General features: G+C 38.9%; 1 protein-coding gene across 4 annotated transcripts in view; it reads left to right on the top strand.

Annotated features, from left to right (window-relative positions):
• Positions 1-23,234, top strand: part of LOC124413125 (protein groucho-like) — a 95,817-nt gene that overhangs the window by 7,813 nt on the left and 64,770 nt on the right. For all 4 annotated transcript variants that reach the window (XM_046893500.1, XM_046893499.1, XM_046893498.1 and 1 more), the window contains exon 2: positions 19,236-19,333. In XM_046893500.1, the coding sequence (XP_046749456.1) occupies positions 19,236-19,333 (98 nt within the window). The remainder of the gene's footprint in view (positions 1-19,235; positions 19,334-23,234) is intronic.

Here is a 23,234-nt window from a genome sequence, read left to right as displayed (position 1 = left end):
GTGCAGAATTTTTTGTAAAATTAAACGTGAAACTTCGAACCATCGGCTTACTGACACAATTCTTTCCCACCGAGCGAGCGGTATAGCATACCTGCCAAACTAACACACAAGTTAATTTTGGTACCTATATTTTTGAGCGTAGGTAAGTATTTCTGCACTCTCAAAGTAGAGAATAGAAGGAGAAGGGGCGTCGAACGGACGACATGTTTCTTCTCTCGTCGACCGACGGACGGACAGGGTATTGGATCGTTGCCCCTAGTGTCCGGGTCCCTCTGCCAGTACAACAGTGGACTTCTCTCCTCCTCGTTAAATAAGAGACCTGGTTCCCTAGAATGGCACTAATTGGCATTAGGGTTGGCACTTCGCCTCGTCGTCTCTCGGTGGAAGAGTCGCTTACGATCAGCTCGGTGATTCATTCGTTACCTTCCTTCCTGCTGCCTCTTATAACCCCCACCTCCTGCATCCCGACCGCAGCAGCAGCATCCGTGTAACGTCCGTCGTCGGACAGGTTCGAGACGGTCAGAGGATGAGACACGCATGTGGTTCTCAGTGCTTAATAGTCGTCCACGTTGGAACGGCCAGCGCAGCGCTGCTACCGCGCTGTAATGAAATATGTCTGTCTGTCTACCGGCCACTGGAACACTGCCCGGTCTTATTCATTATTATTTAATCACTTGTAGACGACTTTTGTATACCACCAAAGTACCTGCGTAACGGGTGTTCCATATACCGTGACGAAATTCCTTCCTATTCCTAGTCTCTATCCCTAGGAATCGTCCCTATTTTTACGAGCTTCTTTTACCGACAGCGAAAACACCTAAAGCAATTTGAGTTTGAGGGCTATATTATTTATAATTTCGAGAATATATTAGAACTTCACTCTTCTAGGTGTTCATATTTATCTGCATTGCGAAACTAAGAATGAAATTTGTTGTTCCAATTTTAGTTGACGTATCGGTTAAATTTTTATGATTATTCTGATCTTAGTCGATTTTTGTGCAACTCAAATCCCCGTTTCTGCACCAATCCATCGACTTGCATTATTTTCTCTACGAATCATGAGCCAAGCAATAAATTCATATTAAATGATTTGTCGAGCATCGACGAATCCGTTTAGCAATCCAATGAAATTGTAACATAATACATATCAGTAATCGTTCATACGACGTCGATGTTACTAGGCTTAATTTTTTTTATTTATAACCATGTAAAATGTGCAATCTTTCCATAATCACTTTTCACTACATTATCTTTGCTCTCTGCTTCAACTTCCTCGATAAGCAGTTTCTTATTTTTTCAAATTCCACTTGATCAACACCTATAGATGGTATATTTATGCCTTTCGAATGTTATAATTCAAAATCCTCCCCTCTATAAATTTATGCTGTTTTACCGCCTGGCAAATATCCTGAAATTGCTTGGTTCGGTTTTCTCTCAAGTTTCTTCGTTTTTTTCCAACACGCTTTTCCAATTTTCCGGATCAAAGAAGAAGTTGCTCGAGGGAGTTTGAGAACGATGAATCGAGCCGCGGGAAGCGTATAATACACAAGTATATATATATATATGTGTGTTCAATGTATATGTATATTGTATACCTGTAAAGCATGTAACACATATAGATATCTACACACCTATACATATACTTACGCAAATAAGAATAGCATTTTATACTTTTGCCGTAGGTGCCCAGCGCTTATAATAACATTACAATCATTCTACAACACGGTTTGTGAGCACCCAATATATACCACGTTCCTATGTACATATATAGAAATTTAAATCGCGATATAAACATTCCGGAATAATTCACTCGAGCACCTACGACACACACACAGATCCAAATACCCAGTGGTACCAATGGCCGACGGTATCAATGTCAAAGATAAATATTCTCTCGCGTTCCTAGTTTCTTAGGGCGGAATTGGCGGTCGTTACTTACGTCGTTGCATGTAGGTCTGCATAACACATGGATAGTACGATCGCTGCAGAGTTTCATCTTACCATGAAATTGCAATATCCCTATATTTTTTCAGGGATTTCAACACCTTAAGGAGATTCGAATTTTAGAGGAAAATAAAGTTCAGTTTTCGAACTTCGAACACCTGTCGATATTTTTATGTAGCAAATGAAACTTCTATTCCCAAATTATTGTAAGAAATAATATATAACGTCTGACTGTGTACAGTTAGATCTTGAATACACCGCGTCGAAATTTGAAATTGATTCGTTGGATGCTATTCAGTTGGCACAAATCAACGTCGGCTGGTACAGCAGCCACTCCTATCCCGCGTACCGAAACGATTCGTTTTAACTGTTAACGGCGGAACGCCGCGCCGGAGAGCTCGGACACGCCGACGACAATAACTACCGAACGTGGGTTGGTTCGAATAGGTATCGTAAATTTTCAATTTTCGCATCGCCGCACTGCCAAGACGACGCCCGTCTCGGACGGCTCTTCGGACACGCGGAAAGACAAATTACTTACAAAGTATCACCGACGGATATTTTATTGGCGTCAACTTATTTCGGAGATATCCGTATAACTATAGATATTTATCGGGTACTATTATCGAGAAGAATTACAGAATTGGCATAAGTCACCTACATATTTGCATTGTTATACACAGGAGTTAACAGTGTCATTGAGATATTCATCTTCGTTTTTTTTTTTTTTCTCTTTAGTCGTCTTCGTCTGATTTCGGTTTTCGTAGACACGAATATGCCTCACAATCTAACAACTGTGTATTGTGTTGATTCTAGATATTGACTTATATCAACGTTGAACGACCTTAAGACGATGACGGTTTCATTTTATACCCATATTCTTATACCGTCACGGATATTTCATTACATTACAAATCCTCACTATTTACCCTTACGGTATGTAAAAGTACCGACTGCAAATACGAAAAAAGGTATGAAAGAAAAAAGAGAGAAAAAAATGAGCTAAAAGGTAAAGTAAAGAAGTGGCAGGGGGAGGGGTGGGGGGGGGGGGGCGGGTTCGACGGTAATAAATTCCTCCATCCCCTCCGATCCTCGTCTCGCCCTCGGGGGCTACCGGGGTGACGGCGACGATGAGCACACGACGAGAAGCTGCTGGGGGACTCGAGCAGCGGCGTCAAGGTAAATTAACATAAGAGCCTGTGTGCAAACACAGCAGCAGCGCAGCGGCGCACGAGGGAGAATGTACACGTGTCTCTTCCACACGCGGATAGTTAATTACTCGTTTGGTCGGCGGGGCAAGAGCTGAGGAAGAGGAAAGGGGCAGGGGGAGGGGGAGGGGGAGGGGGAGGAGGGCAGTCGTGCACGGGACAACTATCTCCGGGTGGCGCGACGATGGGGACCGAACGTCATTCCGTTTCGACGTCGACGAGCGCGACGAGAGAGGGGGGGAGGTGTCTCTGCGCGGAGGAAAGACGCCGAGGCTGAGGTTAATGATATACATGAGCTACCGTATACTGCAAGGCTTGGATCTCATCCGCCGCCGATGCTGCTGCTGCTGCTGCTGCTGCTGCCTGCGCCTCTGGCGGTGGCTGCTTGTACTTTATCCGTCTCTCTCACTACCTTGTAAGCCGCGGTTCTCCATCCGTTGCATTCAGCAACTGTACCTTATACACTCCTCTCGTGTCTTCTACCTCCCTCCCTGTTTGCTTGCTTGCTTGCTTGCTTGCTTGATTCACGTTCCTTCCTCTGCAGTGCGAGTGTGCTGCGGCATCGCCGGTAGAGATCGTCTCACGACGCGACGTGTTGTATACAACCGAGGAGTAGTTTTCAACGATCACTTGTATGCCAGTCGATCGGAACAACTCGTGTTGTATCACCTCTTGGTATCCTTACGTTTACCATGTATGAATGTACATGTAAACTTGCTATCATGTAACTAACGTTGGATGTAGAATCTGATTGTTGTTGTAACAATTTTAGATTAGATTTATTATCGTTCATCAATTACTATAGGCACTCACTGGTGATGATGGGCATGATGAAATTTTTTCATTTTCGGAGATACTTTTACAGATTTTTTCGTTTTATTTATTTGGTATTTTTGGGAGAACGGTCGGGCGAGTTTAAAAATGTTTCAAGGGTTTCTTTTTATTTTGGGAAATTTTTTTATTATTATTTTCTTTCATTTTGGGAAAAACTTTTACAGATTTTTTCGTTTATTTGGTATTTTTGTGAGAACGGTCGTGCGAGTTTAAAAATGTTTCAGGGGTTTTTGTATTGGTTGTTATTATGCCTATTGTGCGATGAAAAATTTACACTGAAATTATTTGCTTTTCGAAATGTTCGTCGACTTTTTTTTAATAATTTGAAAAATTATACAGATTGACGAGTTTTGCGAAAAAAAGATGGCTATGCATATTTCTGCTGATATTCTTGTTCCAGCATCTACTCGAAATGTGATGAGTTTTTTGGAATTATTGTGAAAATTCTCGTACGAAGCTGCTGATGAAATTTCAGAGAAAATAGTTTTGAAATGTTTGAAAAATGTAGGATAATTTTTAGATTTCAGTCGCTTCTGGAATGTTTCGGAGATGTTACATCTACACAGATTGTAACTCGAACGAGTTTTATCAACTATTAAGTTCAAAACTTTCGTTCACGACATCGTTAAAATTACAGGGACATTGACTCTTTGAGTCATGCTCGTAGTCAAATCGTTTCGTATCATTAGGCAATATGCAGTAAAATTCTCTGCAACTGTCACGTACGAAGTTGAAATGATAAATTATTTAAATCCTAATCAAATATTGCTTCTGTACTGTGATAATGTAATTATACAAATATTTATTGCCCGTCACGAGTAATTATTAAATGTTGTTTGAAACTATTACTATAGTTACAGATATATGTACTGCTGTTGTTTTTTTTTAACGGTAAAGAAAAAAATACCGAAGAAAATTGAAATTGGTTTCTTAATTAGATATCACGTTCATACGTGTGTATAGATCTTGATTGGCTCTTTAGAATATGATCACGATTTGAAGTATCAAATTAACGTGTTGAATAAAATTCATTTAATTTATAACGGTTATAAAGTAGATATATAATACGTATATACTGTTAAATTGTTAAGAAGAATGCGTTATGGCGATGATAGTCCATAGATTAAAGTAACAAATGATTAATCAATAAGAGAGAATAGATGAATAAAAATTTGCACGAACTTTGAATGTGTATATATATATGTATATATATTACGATAGTCGAAGCATGTAGATGAATATCGTACAAGTTTATATTATTTTTGCGATAGACGTCGAGCAACACAACAAGTTGCGTGATACTTGCAGCGCAATATTTAGTAATATGTGTATTATCCAAGCGAAGTTAAAATGGAAAGGAAGGATAAAAGGCACAGCAAAAAGAAGGAAGATAAAAAAAATAATAATAATATGGAGGAAAAAAGAGGAAGAAACAAAACAGACAAACCAACGTAGTAAAAACTGTACCTGCGGTTCAATGCAACGTTACGGTCTATACCTACTCGTATTATGCTTACATAGGCATATGTAACACACACACACACACACACACACACAATATACCTACCAGCGAAAGATTATTTTCTCAGGCCACCGTTTGTTTTCTCATGCAGACAGAACGTGCGTGCGTATAGTAGGACAGCGTTCAGTTTAATCCTTTTATTAATGCTCGCCCCTTCGCCAAGGCTCGTAAATAATTTCAACGAAAGAGAAAACGTGAAAAAATAAAAAAATAATGGAAAAGAAAGACGATTTTCAAACATATGTAGAAATAAAAATTCAGACGAAAGAGCGTCGCGAAGTAACCACAACTGGTCTTCCAAGATCTGTACGGATGATCTCGCAAGGTCGTAAATTATTTTCGTCTCGGTATTATATTATGCATAATAATATATCATGCTTCCTCATTCTATAATTACAAGAACCCGTGCGGTGGTAACGCGACGATCTATCTGTTGAACGTATAAAGTGGCGCTGAATAGAACGGAGACGTTCTTGTAATAATAAAGTCCATTCTTCTCGTAATAGAATTATTTCCGGGTATCTACCAGTCAGGACATCACATCCGTTGATCTAGAAGCCCTCGTTTACATATATTTTACTTTTAGATTTTATCTACAATTTGTTTACTGACAATAAGAAGAATACGAAATATCTGATAATAATATGGATTTAATTTGGATCGACGCTTCGCATCAAAGTACCAAACAAAAGCTTTTAAACAACAAAGGTGATCTTAGAAAGATACTGCAGATTTTTTACTATAGTATTATTTTGAGCGTTGTTGGTTGTTTGAAAAAATTTTGACTCGTTTTTTTAAGCTCAATATCTTCAACAATGAATTTAGCTGGTATTTCGTGTTTTACGAAGATTCGGAATGAGAGAATAATGACGATTCTGGTTTTACTTTTATAATGTACCGTTAGGTATATCCGTTTTATCCATCAAATAATCAATTATCAAACTGTTGTAAAAATTCCAAGTCGATCGAATCGCCAGTTACGGTCCAGTGGATTCGTCGTTATTGTTTCAGCGACCTCACTTTTTATGGAATACGATTCGAGAGCAATCGCGCGGATGATAGTGATTTTCAAACACAAATCAGATGTGTCGTTTTTTTTTATTTTATTTTTTTCCTTATTCTCGAGCAATGTAAACCAGTAGTGATCATTTGTGTTTTTGTCCTAAGCGTGCATAATCAATTTCTTCATGCAATAAAATACGTATATAATTATCACCGACGCGAACATCCCGTTGAAATAGGACGCAAAAAAATCGAACAATGAAAAATGTTATATATAAACTAGCTCGATGCCTCTAAACCTAAGGAGTAATATGCCTGTGCAAAATTCATTTATAAAAAAAACTCATTGGTTGTCCTGTATTAACTTGGATGAAATTCATTCGGAACAAAGTCGATTGAGCAATCGTCTTAATCGTACCCGCTAATCAAGAAGCGTAGAAATGTCGCGAAAATCGCTTATTCTCAGTTAATTTAAGAAATGGTCGTTGTTTTACGATCGACGGTGCAATGAACTACCGAACTTAAACTTTTTCACGTTGATTCTCTAAAGATAACGTGAAATGGATTCGCGCTAAATTGAACCAAGGTGAATCGATTGAATTTATGTTTATAAGTTGAACGCTCGGTTGATGAATAAAGAGTTGTATTTAAAGTCTGGGGGGGCTTTAACTTTTGACGATGAATATACGGCTGGTGCAGGAGTTGAAAAGCCGTCCGCGGAGTGAAAAAGGGTGAACAAAAAATGCAGTCACGAAACAAGTCTGGAACACGAGGACGGGACGTAGAGAAGGATCATGCATTAACGATGGTCTGTCTCCAGATAAAGAGGCTTCTCCTTAAAATGTTCACCGGACCAGAATATGTATATATAATATATATTATACCACGTATAGTAATAGTGGTAGATATAGTAGCAGTAGCAGTAAAGACTTTTCGAAAAGTCTTCTGGATTCGTTCAAAATCATTGAAAGTTATTTCGTGTCACTTAAATTGCTCAAGATAGAGAAACGACTTGAAAATTTCAATTTTTAACATACAACCTTATGGCAGATTCGATCCTGAAGCATTTTTGTTGAATAACGTGAACCATTCGGATTTTTCCGTTGAAATCCGAGCTCGGTACAAAATTTTTTTGTTTTTTTCGCAAAAAAGAGAGAGAAAAAAAAAATAACATTCCATATCTACTCGTTAATTCAAATTATGAAATTTGTATTTTATTCCATTCTAATTTTACAAAATACGCGTATAAAATATATATATATATATATATATATATATAATATATATATATTACGTTTGCATTTTATTTTTGTCTAATCCCAAAATACAAATTTAATTTGTAATTTCGTCACAAAGAAAAACTTGGAGTAGAAAAGAAAAGTTCTTGTACCAGTTATTCGCTGCATTCGAGGGTTTCTGGAATCAAGGAGCAAGGAAGAGCCCCTCGTCTGCTTCCCTCCGGGATAACTGTCCAAAGTTTAGGGACGCCTGCGGTGTTTAACCCCTCGGTTTTTCCCGCCCTCTGCCTCGGGTTTCTGCATGGCGACGAAATGGGCTCGACGGCGGCGTTCTTCAAGTCCGGATCGGGATTCGGGATTCCAACTTGGCCGGACTGGTTGGCTGGTATGGCGCTAGCGGTTAGCGCGGTTCTCCCGTCGGCCAACTTGGCGTGCCGGGACCCCGAGGGAAGCGAATAGGCGGCAGATAAAGGGGCAAAAACAGGGTGTGATGACTGTAACAGATTAGGTCGTCCACGGCTCGTCCCTCCCTCCCTCCCTTCCTCTTTATCTCCTCGCAGCTCTAAACGCCCCGTGCGTATCTCTCTTTTTCCATCGCCTCCTCCTATTATCATAGCTTTTGTTATTTGCTCGCCTCTGTTTTTGTTGGGCACAATCGCTTGCTCCGATGCGATGGCCGATGGGAGGGAGGGAGGAAGGGAGGAAGGGCGGGAGGGAGGGTCACTGGTTCGAGAGTCGAGGGTGCGCCAACTATGCACGACAGTTGGCCGATATTTGAGCTCTTTTGTGCTACCAAAGGCCTCCATCCACCTCCGCATACTCGTTCTCCTACCACTGCTGCTGCTCTCTCTTTCTTTTTTTCTCTCTCTCTCTCTTTCTTTTTTTTGTGATCGCAACCCCTTTCTGCCATTGGCGTGGGTATGACGAAATCTTCTACCATCGTAATACCGAGCGGAAACGGTGCAAACTTTGTTCGAATTCAATGCAGGCTGACCACCTTAAGCTTGGGTTATCAAATAAAACTTCTGGGGGTTATGGATAGTGATGCAATTTTTTTTTAGGTTTAACAGATTGCAAACAGTTGATTGGTGATTGGTGATTCGGGAAACTCTTATTCTTAACTGGATGATAACTGATAACTGCCGCGAAACATTGTAACAACATAATTTCAATTCGCCACTTGACGCGCGAGAAATTGACATCTTATGCTCCGTTTCGGGTGAATTGGCTCTACTGCTTAGCAGATGAACATATGGTCAGATTACGATCTCATTGGATAATAGTGTCAATATTTTGGGCAAGCTCTTAGTAATAACTTCGTGCTGTTTCACACTTTCGTTTATTTTATCTTGTAATAGTTTTACTCCATTATAATGACATACGATCCTTAAAAAATAAAAATTACAAGTATCAAAAGTGCTTATGAAACAGTCGTCAAACAGTTCACGATTAGACTTGAGAATATTTTTCGTACTACGAAACTCTCGGCACAAAGGATGAGATCCCATAACTCATTTGAATTGATGTTATTCGTTAGTTGTTTTTTTTTTTTTATATTACATTAATTGACGTTATAATTATATATTAACATATCAATAATTGATTATTAATAAGCGAAATTAAGCAAACTTTGAATTGCAATCGATGGCCTTATGAAAGTAATATCAATTCCAATTATTGTCTTTTACGCCAAATTATAGTTTCGTAAATGTTGAACGGGAAAATGGCGATTTTAAAGAAATCAGTAGTGTTTGGACCTCACCCTGTGATATCCAGTGTCGCGTTAGCGCATTTTGAGTTTAATCTTCCGGGTTAATCCGAAGTTCTTTAATTTCCTAATTAGTTTATTTTCATATTTTCATCATCGAATTTAAGCCTTATCGAATACAATTTTTTATCAATATTCACAGAGATCTGTAAATATGGGTACCAGTTTCTAACCAAGCGTGATAAATTCTGGAAATACTTTTTCCGTCGGCACATTATCCGGTATCTCGTGTGGCCGCACACCAGCTGCGCAGACGTGCAGACCGATTGAAACCGAGCGCGATATGCACACGTGTAATCGCATTTATCCACTCAGCTTGGATGGTTGTAACTCGCGCGCATTGCTCGGATGAAATTCTAGTATCAAGACAGCTGTCCTCCAGCGACAGCGTATCGTATCATCTATAGAGGTATTATTAAACGTACGGATTACGACGGAACGCCCTATCGGCATGCAAGCAAGATCACGTCGGGCTGTCTTTTCCCTTGAACCAAGTGCCAAGTTGAGGTGGAAAAATTGGCTTTTAGGTTAATTACATTGGCCCACAAAAATAAAAAAGTGGTCTGCACTTTTGATCGAACCTACCTATCTTTATGTATTTTGACGCGCTGAATCCGAATCTGAAGTCAGTTTTGCCCGTACACCCTCAAAATTTTGAGTATATTGCAAAAAACTATAAAATGATTTTTATCACATCAAATTTTTTGAAATTTTCAGAGATTTTTTGCTATTTACTTAGATTTTTAAAGATATATATAAGCCAAATAGGCTCAAGATTTAAATTTAACGGATCGAACTACATTAAAATAATCATGATTGATCTATTAATCTAGCTCTATAGAATTTATTTTATCACAATAATTGCAATTTTTTGCTATTTTCTACAATTTTCAGTTTTTTTTTTGCAATTTACTTAAATTTTAAAAGGCTTATGGTTGAATAAACTTCAGATGTGAATTTAGTGGACCAAAATACATAACAATCATACTTGGTCTATAGTTTCATAAATTTTTTTCCTACCAAAACTGCTAATTTTTGGCGATTTTTATGGTTTTTTTGCAATTTACTTAAAATTTTAAGGGAAATACATAAAGATAGTTGTAATTAGAAAATTATTTTCTTGAAGCTTATGCGATACTTCGATGTTGCCGCAACAACAAATTCACGTTGAAGTATTACTCTTCTTAAAAAAAAAAAAAAAAAAAAAAGAATTAGTATACTAAAAAAACAGGTTCTATACATTTTACAGCTATCAGAAACCATTCTATGGACAGCTAAATTTGAACTAAATTGTTACCAGTGCTCACATGTTATTTAATTTCATTAGTACTTGAATCATTATCACAACGATGCCCATTTAACTAAAAAATTTTGTCATAACTATAACAAATTGCGCATTAATTCCTTTCGGTGCACCGTCTCTACAACGTCATCGCAAATGCACGAAACTAGATACGCTGCGATGCAATTTGACACGCGTTATGGATGAGCGGCAGGGATTTGTAAATCCCCAGACGGACTAGCGCGGCGGGGTGACGACGTATTTGCATACTTATCCGGGACTTCGGATTTCGAGTCGCGTGTCACGGTTACATGCAAGTATCTGGATACAAGGCATCTCGCTCGACCCTTATTGCTTTCCCCCCCAACCCCCGTATATAATTTTTTTTTATCCTCCTGCAGAGCGCTTTATTGGTTCTTCTAACACCCTCTTTTCTGTCCGCTGAACGCGTGTGCGTGTGTTATGTATTACTCAAATACGGACCGCAATCGACATCGCATTGCGTTCATTGCTGTTTGGGGGGAGGGGGTTGCATGGCTCGTGCCGGTTGATTTTGTGTGGCCCAAAAAGAAGCACGCGGGATGACGAAGAGACAGATTTAACAGTTTTTTTCTTCGAGAGAGTGTGAGCGATCTCTGAAGAAAAGAATAAGGTGGATAAGAGAAAGAAAAAAAATAAGGCATTGTATCATCATCACCTCTACGTTGTATTTTACACATATAGCGGAAAAAATGATATTCCGGGCGGAATATTTGATTTTTTTATCGTGTAGCCGCAGAATTTCGCGATGGTAGTAAGTTGAACTAGTTTTGAGGATGATTAGACTATTTTTAGAATTTACTATTCCTATATACCTTGTATTGTATGCGTTCAATGCGCGAGTAGATATGTATTCTAACTTATAAATTATTTGAAGTTTTAGACGCTTGATGATAAACTCGATAGTTGGTGTAACCAATCATATATTTTTCTTAAAACAATCTTGATTATTTAATTAACAGTCGAGTTGTGAACTACTAATAATTTTTACAGAAATATTCATATCTAGGGTAAATGTCTGTCGAATCAGCTCGGTGCAGTGTATCCGAATTGGTATTTTCATTTCAGAAAAGTTATTAGACTCGAACCTTTAAATACTCGAAATAAGTTTACTTCATATTCTTCACTTCACGGAAATATCAATATTAGAAATAGTCAATGCTGTGTTCCTGTTATGACGTAAATGTTACGCATAGCTGCATTACGACAAGTTAACGGTCTTTCTATTTCAATCAATCAGCTTATTACACAATAATCAAATACACACACTATGTGTACAGCACGATTTACGATTACGCGGTTCGATCGATTCTCAGAGACTTATAATGTCAGTCGGTATGTATATATATAATGTACAATAACATATACATATATATACACATACATTATCAGCATGTGCCTTGTAAGCGATCGTTTACTGCCATCTATTACTCTCTCTCTCTGTTTCTCTGTCTATACGCATATTATCTGGAAAGACGACTTGCCTGTGGAGAACAAGGAACAGGCATGTGTCTAGGTGTGGATAGACTAGTCGCGGCTTCTCGTACCTTTCATTATGTTCTATAAAACGATTGTATCGCTTTAATTGCCGAGCACTGCGGCGGGTTAAACGGCCGTCCGGTTTTATCGCTGATGATCACCTGTACGTTTATACAGGTACCCACGTTGTTTCCTCATATCTATATATATATATATATACATACACCTTTCACATATACATGTAACTCTCGTGTCAGGTGTATTTCTACTCATTACGTTGAGATCGTGACGTGCCTCGCGGTAAAATAAGGCGAACTTAAGGATGTGCATATACGTATAGGTATATATACATACGAGTAAGAGGTACGTACGTTCATGTTATTACACGTAAGTACGAACAGCCGAGGGGAAAATCTATCTCTTTCTATCTCATGGTATGCGTACACGAAACACTTGCCCTTCTCCCTCCCTCCACCCAACACCCTATCTCTTGCATCGTTCAGAATCCCGTGTGTCTCAACGTTAATATGCATGCAGCCCATCGGCGAATGTGTTATTAGATGTAATTATACGATAAAACGTTATGCGGCCTGCGATCGAGCGGTGGAAGAAGAGCGACGAGGGACAGGAGGGGTAATTAATAAGTGATGGATAAAAATGCCAGGCGATATGTGGGTAATGTTGATGGATCGTTGCCGGGGACGTCGTTGCTGATAGACGTATATAACGGGGTAATAATAAAACCTTAAATTACATACCTGCGGCGTGCTTGCTTGCCTCTTTGTTAAATATTCTTTCACTTATTTGTAGAATTATCGTGCGATCGTTTTCTATCTATTATTATATTATTAATTGAAACGTTTCGAGCGTTGATTGATTTTCTACTTTACCTACGATTAGAATTAGGTGCGAACACGTTTTTGGTAAATATTTTCCAAATATTTGGGAATTGAAAATTTTATTCGTAGGTATGTATGTAAAAATGACCGATAAGAATCGAGATCATTATCAAACAAGGACACTTTTTATCTACTTATTATATTTCAAACTTTCCACTTAACAAGCACTTTTGTATTCACTGCAGTCATCCTAGTCTAAATAGAAACTATACTAGTTAAGGAAGAAAAAGTATAGTACAAATTGCGTGCACTGAAATGTTTATAGTTATCGATTCACTGACAGAATAATAATCCTAATTGAGCTTCGATACACAGGTAAACAAATCAAAACGCGTATCGTTTATGTAAATTAGAAGCTATGCACGTGGTCATTGTAATCCGGTAGCAAGAATAAAATCACGCCGGTTAACAAGCGAACCCATCCTTGTGGTCCTTATCCCTGCATGTTTTCGATTAGTTGTCAGGGTTACGCCACGGAGGCGCTGCGTTCGAGCTACGCTTTTTCGAACGAACGCGTGTCTCTTATGCGTACATCCGAAGCCTTATGGTTGTGCTTGCCGCTTCCCATTCAGCGGCGCTGCAAACACTCGCTTCGTTTTTCCCCCCCTCCGACCTCTCGTCCCTTCTCTTTTTTTCCCTTCATTCTCTCTTTCTCCCTCGCGTTCTACCCTTAGAACGCAAATCGACGCCTCCTAACATCCGCTGCTACGCCGCTTTACGTCGCTCTGTCCGATGTGTCGCCTGAATGCTTCCTGCCAAGGAAAAGGACGAACGCTAGGCAGTTTGCTCTCTTGCTCCGCAGGAAGAGATCGTCCATGAATTATTCAGAGTTAGGTCTTCTTCGCTGTACCCTTAGGTATACCTGTAGTTGCGGTACATGGATACAGACGTACGTTTTGAAATTTATAAGCTAAGCTATTCCTTTGACCGAATACGCGACTAGCAGACGTAGCATGTTCTCAAATGTGTAAAAGTTTTATTGTAGAAGACATAATTGATGTGGACTAAATAATGAAATTTTGGGTTCTTCACGTTTACCCGTATTAGTCAGAGATTTCACTTATTCGAAATGAACGACGTTCTACTGTATACGCTGGTTGATTGATAACGTGTGCGTTAGGCGTCTTCACGTTTTATTATTTTATATGCGCGATAGTAATTGAAACTTATTCAACTGAATTCTATTCGAGCTACAGTGTCTCGTTAATGAAGAGGATATTTAAACACAATAAATTTCGGGTAAAAAATCACGTCATTTGTTCGGAATGCAGAAAAAAACCAAATCATTCGCTTTACGTGAACCGTAGTTAGGTTCATTTACAAATGAATTTTTTGGGAATCATTAATAGATCATTATTTGTCTTTGACTCGATAGCTGTCGATCGATCAAACATCTCGTATATCTATAATCATTGTAAGTTATAAGTTAGAAATTCATGATTTATGATTTATGCAAAAATACGTTACTTTTGTCTAAAATCTATCCTTGACACAAATAAATTGTGGAATTTACATAATGATGTTCCTTTAACGAAGCGTATTGTAGATATCTGAGTTTAATACGATCATTTATTGAGGCATATTATATGTTTAGTTACTTCAAACAGCAAGTGTCGATTATAAATATTTTTATACATATGTATTCGAGTATAACAATAAACGCATCGCAACGGATGAAATGTAGACTTTAACGTGTCGTGATTAGCATATTTCTGTGGCTCAACTTGTAAGCTCAATATACGATGATATACGTACATATGTAACATACTCCTATATTCTATGATGTATATATATCCTGGATCCTTGGGCTTCCTTATACATCCATGGTTCAAACCATAACGTCGGCTAGGGGGACGAAATTCACTCCTGCCAGCTGGATTTGAAACGACAGATCTGGGGCTCGAGTTCCATATAGTAGCTCCGGATCCATGCCGAGTGCTCCTGAGGATTTCGAGTCGCTTATTCGATATGGATGACACTGGCGGTCGCAGCCAAAGCTGCATATTCAAGAGCCAGCGAATGAAACGCGTTCTAAAGTGCTGTGGATTATCCTCCTTAAGATGAGCCTTTCCCAGTTCTCGCCTAGCTTTATGGGAATGTGCAAACCGCAGTTCTGTGCACCCATACGTAGGAGGGCGCTGCATACGTCGGTTTCCATGGCGCGAGTATAGATAGCGCTAAGGTTTAAAGGCAAAGGATGCAAAGGGTATAGGTGCAGCATACGTCGAGGTGTGCGGCTTTCGCTAGCCATCTGCGGTGGTCGGAACTGGAACCGCGAGTTTGCGGCTTCGTGGTAACACCAAACCCAGCAGCGCTAAAGTTTCCATGAAACTACCCCATTTACGTAGGGTTCATTCACTACGCCTGGAACACCACCGGAACCACATTTCCACGCTACTAGGCTGAGAAGAAGTTTTCGTTAAAAATACAATACCTACTTGTACGGATGTTCTACTTCAAGTCAAATGCTCCAGCATCTTTGGTACACAATATTTCTTACAAAAGTTTCAACCGTTTTGAAAGAGACGCGAGACGGTACTACCGACGATATTATTAGTATAGTTGCAGCACCGAGAGGTCAGAAATCACTCTAAATTTCTTTATGGGAAACCTATACTGTATTTATTTGTAAAATGCAAAGTGAGACGTGTTTTGTCTGAGAAACGTTTATATTGACTTTGTCAAAATTATACCTGCAGTGAAATGCACTTTGCTATTATTTGATGTTGACTATGAGTTTTTTTGAATGAGCATTCATTGGAGAGTTGGACCGTGCATGTATCCACACATGTACATACCTATGGTAGAGGTAACCAAAGTTGCAGGAATTTTATACCGTGGCATACTTGCCAATTTTTAAACTAAATAATAAATCATTCAAAAGAAGTTCACTAAATCGTATGCTTATTGATATTTTTTCGGTAATAAATAGACGTTTGCTGAAATTTTCATCGCTTTTTTCCAGTGGGTTATACGCATAAACTGTGCAGGGTGTATTCAGATGGCCTCAACATCGTGATATATTGTTATTAGCAAATACCTACTATGAAATATGATAATTTTCTAATCATAGTATAGACTTGTATGTCTGTGTTGTATATAAAAGTATACGTTTATAAAAAGTAACGGTAAATATAAGATCTCATCGACCGATTCGTTACTCTTGTAACACAATTGGCGTTGTAGAAGCAAAAGCAAATAGCAGTCAATTTATGTGGTGAAAAAGACTGTAAATATTCATTTTTCAAATTATCTTCATACGGCCAAGGATATTCGATGAGATGAAAAGTTCAGACTTTTTAAAATTATCATCCTTCGAAAATTTGAGTATTCATTCCAAGTTAAAATGATTGTTCAAATTCGATCTAACGATCAGTCTTCACGCACCCCTATTTTCCCGCTGTGTGTGAATTTAAAGAAATGTGTAATCCATTTGGGGTGGAGGTGAGTTGTTAGGTTAGCAGGTTGAACTAATTCAACTCACGAAAGCGAGGAAGCGCGCATTGACAGGACCGTAGATGGGCTTTGCAGGGAACCAAAAAACTTGGTACACATACGCATATACACGTATGCATGTGTCGTTCGTATTGTATAGTCGCATAATAGCACCGGGCCTAAGTGAATGGAGCTTAACGTTAAAGCCAATAAATAAATTGGATTTTATAACGGCTTTGCGGAGACAAATGGGATCAACGATTTTGCCGATCAGCAGCCCTAGGATTTGCTCCGACGTTCTCAACGCGACTCAGGTGCCCCAGAACCTTACCTATAATGGCTGGAGACTATAACGAGCTAACGCTCGACAAAAATAACTTAAAACCGTACAAGCGTAATGTCTCAGCTTACATATATTTAATATTATACGTACACATTCGTAAGACGTCTTATACCTTAGGAGAAAAGTCTTTCTGGATAGTCTACTGGCGAGAGAATCTAGACAATTTTGTTTTCTACTATTTGAGAAATTTATATTGACGTTTTCACGATTTTATGTCTTGAGAATTGCAACTGATCTTTTCCAGATTAACGCCTGGATTTGCGTGTGTGTGGAAATATTTGTTCGACGATAACGAATGAACGAATTTGATGATATTTGTCTCAATCGATGTAATTCTTCCCAACTTAGGTCTGATTTGGGTTACGCCAAAATACCTTAAGCCAGCCTCGACTTATTTGCGAAAAGGCAAATTTCTTCGTCCGCTCAAAGATTTGGACCGATTTCTACGAAGCGTGATTCATTGGTTTCACTTCGTCCGGCCAACATGAAATTAGATTTTCAGCTAAATCAATCGAGCCATTTTTGAGTTATTTGCGAAAATGAAATTTTCTTTTTTCCTCCAAGGTCTATTCTCCCAACGGGAGTAGCGAGATCTTTCAAGATTGGTTCTTTCAGTCCAATAGATTGTTCCTGCTCACTATACCCATACGAAATGCGAAGGTAGCATTTTGTGTCTTTTTTTTTTTTTTTCTTTAGACTCGATCAATTACGTGAAAGGGTGTTCGGTCCATCTTTGCAACAACAAGACTTCAGTATGTCGATGCGTCAGCAGTAAAAGCCCGGGCAAACACACACAGTTAACCCGTCTCGTATACATATATATTACTACCTCTGCACAAACGTGCGGGGAACTAATTTAGCGTGGTATGTTTAAGCCGGAATCTCGGCGTGTTGATTCAGTTGAAAACAATCGTTCCCTTTGTAATAGACACCGGCCTGGGCACGCGGCTTGGCCAACGAGGTGGTTTAGGTTTAGGGCGGGTGCCGGCGTCGAGAAGAGGGTGCGATAGGGGGTGAGAGGGGGGAAGAGGCAAACCACGTTCAGCCGGGTGTTTGTACATGGCATCGCCCTGATCGCCGAACCACGTCCAAACATCTTAAATCATCCCGGGGCAAACGTAAACACATAAAGCCACAAGCTAGACGGTCAAGTTTGAATAATTATTTAACTTTGCCATCCCCGCTCCGCCCCGACAATTCCACCAAATACGCCCATGGGGTTTATTATTGTTTCAAATTGAAAATAGATTAACGGCTATACCCGGCAATTACAGTCTAGCATTGGGATTTTAATATATAAATGCATACGTAAGCAGATGTACCGTCTATCGAATCAGTGGATTGGAAAATGTGGTTCAAGAAGATGGCCTGATACTTTCAACGACTTTGACTTTCGTACGGGAAATTCTAACACACCGTTAAGACTTGGCCATTATCTTCGAAATTTTTTATTGCATTTTCCGTAGGGCGTCACAAAGAACAATGAAAAAGTAGATTAATTATTTGTAAGCGGGGAAAGAAAGAATTTGAAGCTGAAACTCATTTGAAATAAACAATTTTAATACCTTAAACAAGAAAAGAACAAAAGGGAATAGCAAGAAAAAATTCATTAGCGAGATTTGAACACTGAACTCAGAAGCTCGATTTTTCCCATTCTGTTGACATTTTTTTCTTCTCCAACTTTTTTTTAATCGCTTTGCTCACATCTCCTGAATACAAATTTTTCGAGTTGTAGGGTGACTAGAATGTTCATAACAAAAAAAATCTAAACCTCAGGAATCATGTTTTTTGTTACGCTCCATAACATAATACTACCAGAAGAATAAAATCTTGTCTACAAGTCTACAAAGTAGCTGAGCCAATTTATTTGGAACTCTCCCGTGTCAAGTGACTCATTGAAATTATGTTATTATGATGACTCGTAGCAGTCACCAGTCGTCAGTTAGTTAACAATAAAAGTTTGGCAAGCCTTCTCGAATCACTACATGAACTATTCGATTCGCTATTTGAGATCTGCCCTGCTGTTAAAAAAACTTTGCATCACTTACATCTCCTTAATATGTCGTGTTTTACACCTGAAACCTGATGTAACCAACCTGTATGGAAATGCGTCTATCTATTTACCAAGTTTGACCGTTTCCTCTTACAATTAGTAATTAACTGCCTTATCAAAATTTGTATTATTGTAATAAGATTTCGTGTTAAATAGTAAATCTTATCCGATTAATTTTTTCTGTTACAGGGTCCTCCGCAGCCGGGGCAGCCGTTTAAATTCACGGTTGTAGAATCCTGCGACAGGATTAAGGAAGAATTCAGTTTTCTTCAGGCGCAATATCACAAGTAAGTTGCTTACCGTTTAGCGAATGAATTTTTTCTCGGAAAAGTTTATCTACCGTACCGGTACATCAACTAAGCCTGAATATCCTTTCACAAAGTCTCGAAAAATGATATCGATTTTACAAATGCAGCTGCGTAGAACAAAGTTAAGAGAAAAAAAATATGTCCAACATGACCAGACAACTAGTTTCCTCTTCTCTCAAACTTGTATCCCGTTTGCCAAGTCTCTCTATTTCTTTCTCTATACGTATGCCGATCGCCTGTCATTGCTACGTCGGGACTTTGAAACGAAATGCAATCTGCATTGACTACAGAACTGCAGAGCTTCTCACCAAAGGAAACAGTCTGATGTCCAGTTTATTATTGGCAAACGGAAAATTCGTGTATATGTATACACTTGGAAACGGAGGCTTGTCAGTTGTCATAGAAAAATTGTTCATAGTTTTCCATTTTATGATACGATTTAAAGGAAGTTTCAATAATTTTCGAATCACTTTGATATGCTATAAAACTAAATTTTATTCTAACGAACTAATCTCAAAGTTCTTTAATGGCACTTTAACGATTAAGATGATCTGGTAATATGAAACGAATCGGAAAGATTCGCGTGGTCTAAAACGTGGTCTCTTAAGATCATTTCATCTCCTGACCATACCCGCTTACGGTTCTTTCTCAAACTACAGAATCTAATCACAAACTCGGATTAGGCTAGTCTAGGGTGAGCTAATCAAGTTAGTGTTCCAAAACCGTTTAAACCATCTTGATCGTTCATATTATCCGAATAATCTTAAGCATGAAGCCAACGGCGTCTCAGTTCGATTCCCTTGCCCAATTCACTCACAACGGATCCACGCCGACTCAATTCACTCGCGTTTACAGCGAGGGTCGCGGCAAGCTCATCCCATACCTCTAATGGGCTTGTCCAGAGCACGTCCATGTACTTACCTGAGTATTCACGCTGGTTTATTATATGTGTGAGTGAGGCAGCCACGTACATTGCGCTGGACAAGGAGCACGCGAAACGAGCGAATGTAATTATTTGCTCAACTGGCAACTGTGCACACTGGCGCGAGGTAGAGAAACTACACACTGAAGCTCCTCTCATGCGATATATGGTGCACGCTACACGCACTACACCCACCACATTTCGAATCCTCTCCTCTCCTCTCCTCTCCTCTCCTCTTCCGCGCAAACTTGGTTACATAAATACGCGCAGCTTACACTCGAGGTATTCAACCCACTCTTGGTACACCTAGGCATGTTTGCGCTTACTGTTCCAAATTTTGAGAAATTTCACACGGTCTGAACCGAAAATACCAATTTTCACGTGAAAGTTCAAAACTGTATAGAAGTGCGTATCTAGAGGAAATTGTGAAACTATTACCAGATTGAGCGTACGACTGCGCATGCGCGAGCTTTGTCGGTTCGTCGTCTTTTCATGCAGGCTGGCCATCTTAGGCTTTTCGGGTATTAAGGTGCTTATAAAGACGCGTTGTACACCTCGAAAATGCGGGGATGTAAAACTCCTATACCGCTCAAGCGATCAGAGTGAAACTTGGGCAGTTAATGCCTTATTTTGGCAAAAAGTGGAGCGTCTTTTTACTTTTTCAAATTTGGAAAAAAATTTTAAAGACTGGTTACCACCCACAGAAATTGGCCAAATTTTCACAGTTGCACTGAATGGATCGAACTATTCGGTATGATGCCACTCGGTGGTGATGAAACACACATTTTGAGCCCAGTCCCATGAGATTTGATGGTGAAATGACGAAATGGCAGCTGATCTGGTTTTCGATTACGAAGTACACCGAAATCTCATTTTGGCGACATTTGTTACCGACCTTTCATGCCTGCCGGTAATTTTTTACCGACATTACACGCATACATTACCAGCATGCGCGTAATGTCGGTAACAAATGTCGCCAAAATGAGATTTCGGTATTCTTCATAATCGAAAACCAGATCAGCTGCTATTTCGTCATTTCACCATCAAATCTCATGAAACTGGGCTCAAAATGTGTGTTTCATCACCGCCGAGTGGCATCATATCGGATAGGTCGATCCATTCAGTGCAACTGTCAAAATTTGGCCAATATCTGTGGGTGGTAACCAATCTGTAAATTTTTTTCCAAATTTTGAAAAAGTAAAAAGACGCTCCACTTTTTGCCAAAATAAGGCATTAACTGCCCAAGTTTCACTCTGATCGCTTGAGTGGTATTGGAGTTTTGCATCCCCGCGTTTTCGATGTGTACAACGCGTCTTTATAAGCACCTTAAAACGCGGCTTATGATGATTACGCAGGTAATGTGATTTTCTTTTTTTTTTAACGATCATATTTCAAATAGTCGATGTGATTCGAGAAGGCTTGGAAAACTTTTATTGTCAACTAACCGATGACTGTTTATATCAGTTGGAGTGAAAACATAATTTAAATTTGGCGCTTGGCCCGGCAGAGTTTGACATTTCCTGTCTTGTTTCGGGTAAGTTGGCGACCCTGTGTTGCAGAGGGAAATATCACCACCATTACGATCTCGCCGACCAATTGAATTCAATTATTTTGCTGCGCATGCGTAGTTGGCTGTTCAGCCTGCACAGTTTCACTGTCTTCTCTCGGAACCGAATCTTAAGTGATTTATTTACCAGGTAATTACCCGACAACGAACACGTCTTAATGCCCACGGACTTGGATGACATATGTATATTTTTATTGTTATTTGTTGGAGGTCTTACAATTAGATCTGTAAATTCAGTCTTCAGAAGTTGTGAATTTCTTTGTTTTTCAATACTCTTGTCGACAAATATATATTTTTAATTGGTTACTACTTCGCAGATACAAAAATAGACCGTCAAAGTTGGAAACTCCAACAGTTTGTACGCAAATTTTCTTGCAAAACGTAGCTGTACTATTTGTAATTCTTAGTTTATAATAAATAAATTGTATAACAAAATAGAGAAAATTATTTCTCACAAATTCTGAGTATAGAATTTTTGTAAAACAATTTCCAAAAGTTGCTGCATAAAAATTGATACAAAATCAGCGAAAGCGACAAGTTTTAAGTAGAACACGTATTTTCTCAAATATACGATTTTGCCCATCTTATGTTCCGTGTTTCACTACATTAATTTACTAATCGGAAAATCGTTTTTACTTTTTTATAACTCAAATTTAACAATATTAAAAATTTTCGCAAGCATCGAAAACCTAAATCCAGACAAACGGTTTTCCTTTTTTACTGGGGCTTTAAACAAGATCGAGAAAATTGTACCATCCAAATTTCCATTACGGCATTAAGACGTATCCTTTGTGTATAGGTATAGATACAGAAAAGAGCGAGCAAAGTTTGTACACTTGTTATAACACGAAATAAACGTGAACGTGTTATTGCAGAAGAGAGTTCAAGTTATTCGTGGGCTATTTATTCTTCATGTTCCAATTTCCTTCATTGTTGATTAAATGTTGAGTTTTAACTGCAGCCATTTTGTAATCAGTCGAGTGGACAGAGATCGCTGTAACAATAAACTCTAACAAAATGAACGAAAACGGTATCTCGATTATGCACTGACAATGAGTGAGGCACCTTGTTGTTGCAATGCAAACACTCAAGACTCTGGTTAAAGTCGGACCACTAAAGTTCATCAACCTAGGTTCTCATTCACGTAAAAGATGGCTTAATGGCATCAGTAGAATCACACAAGATTTGCCATTAATTAAAACCTGCCACGAAAAACCGAGACAGGTTCTCTTTTCCAACGACACGTTTACGTGTAGTGTATGACATTGCGTAAAGTGTATGTACTTCTTTTAAGAATTTATTCTATACTCACGGCTATTAATAAAATGTTGTAATTAACGCATAGAATAATGATTACCGACTGTCTGGGTACTTATGCCTGCAAATAATGC

Source organism: Diprion similis, chromosome 12, assembly GCF_021155765.1.
Source record: "Diprion similis isolate iyDipSimi1 chromosome 12, iyDipSimi1.1, whole genome shotgun sequence".
Taxonomy (NCBI): domain Eukaryota; kingdom Metazoa; phylum Arthropoda; class Insecta; order Hymenoptera; family Diprionidae; genus Diprion; species Diprion similis.
This window is presented reverse-complemented; position numbering and strand designations above follow the sequence as displayed.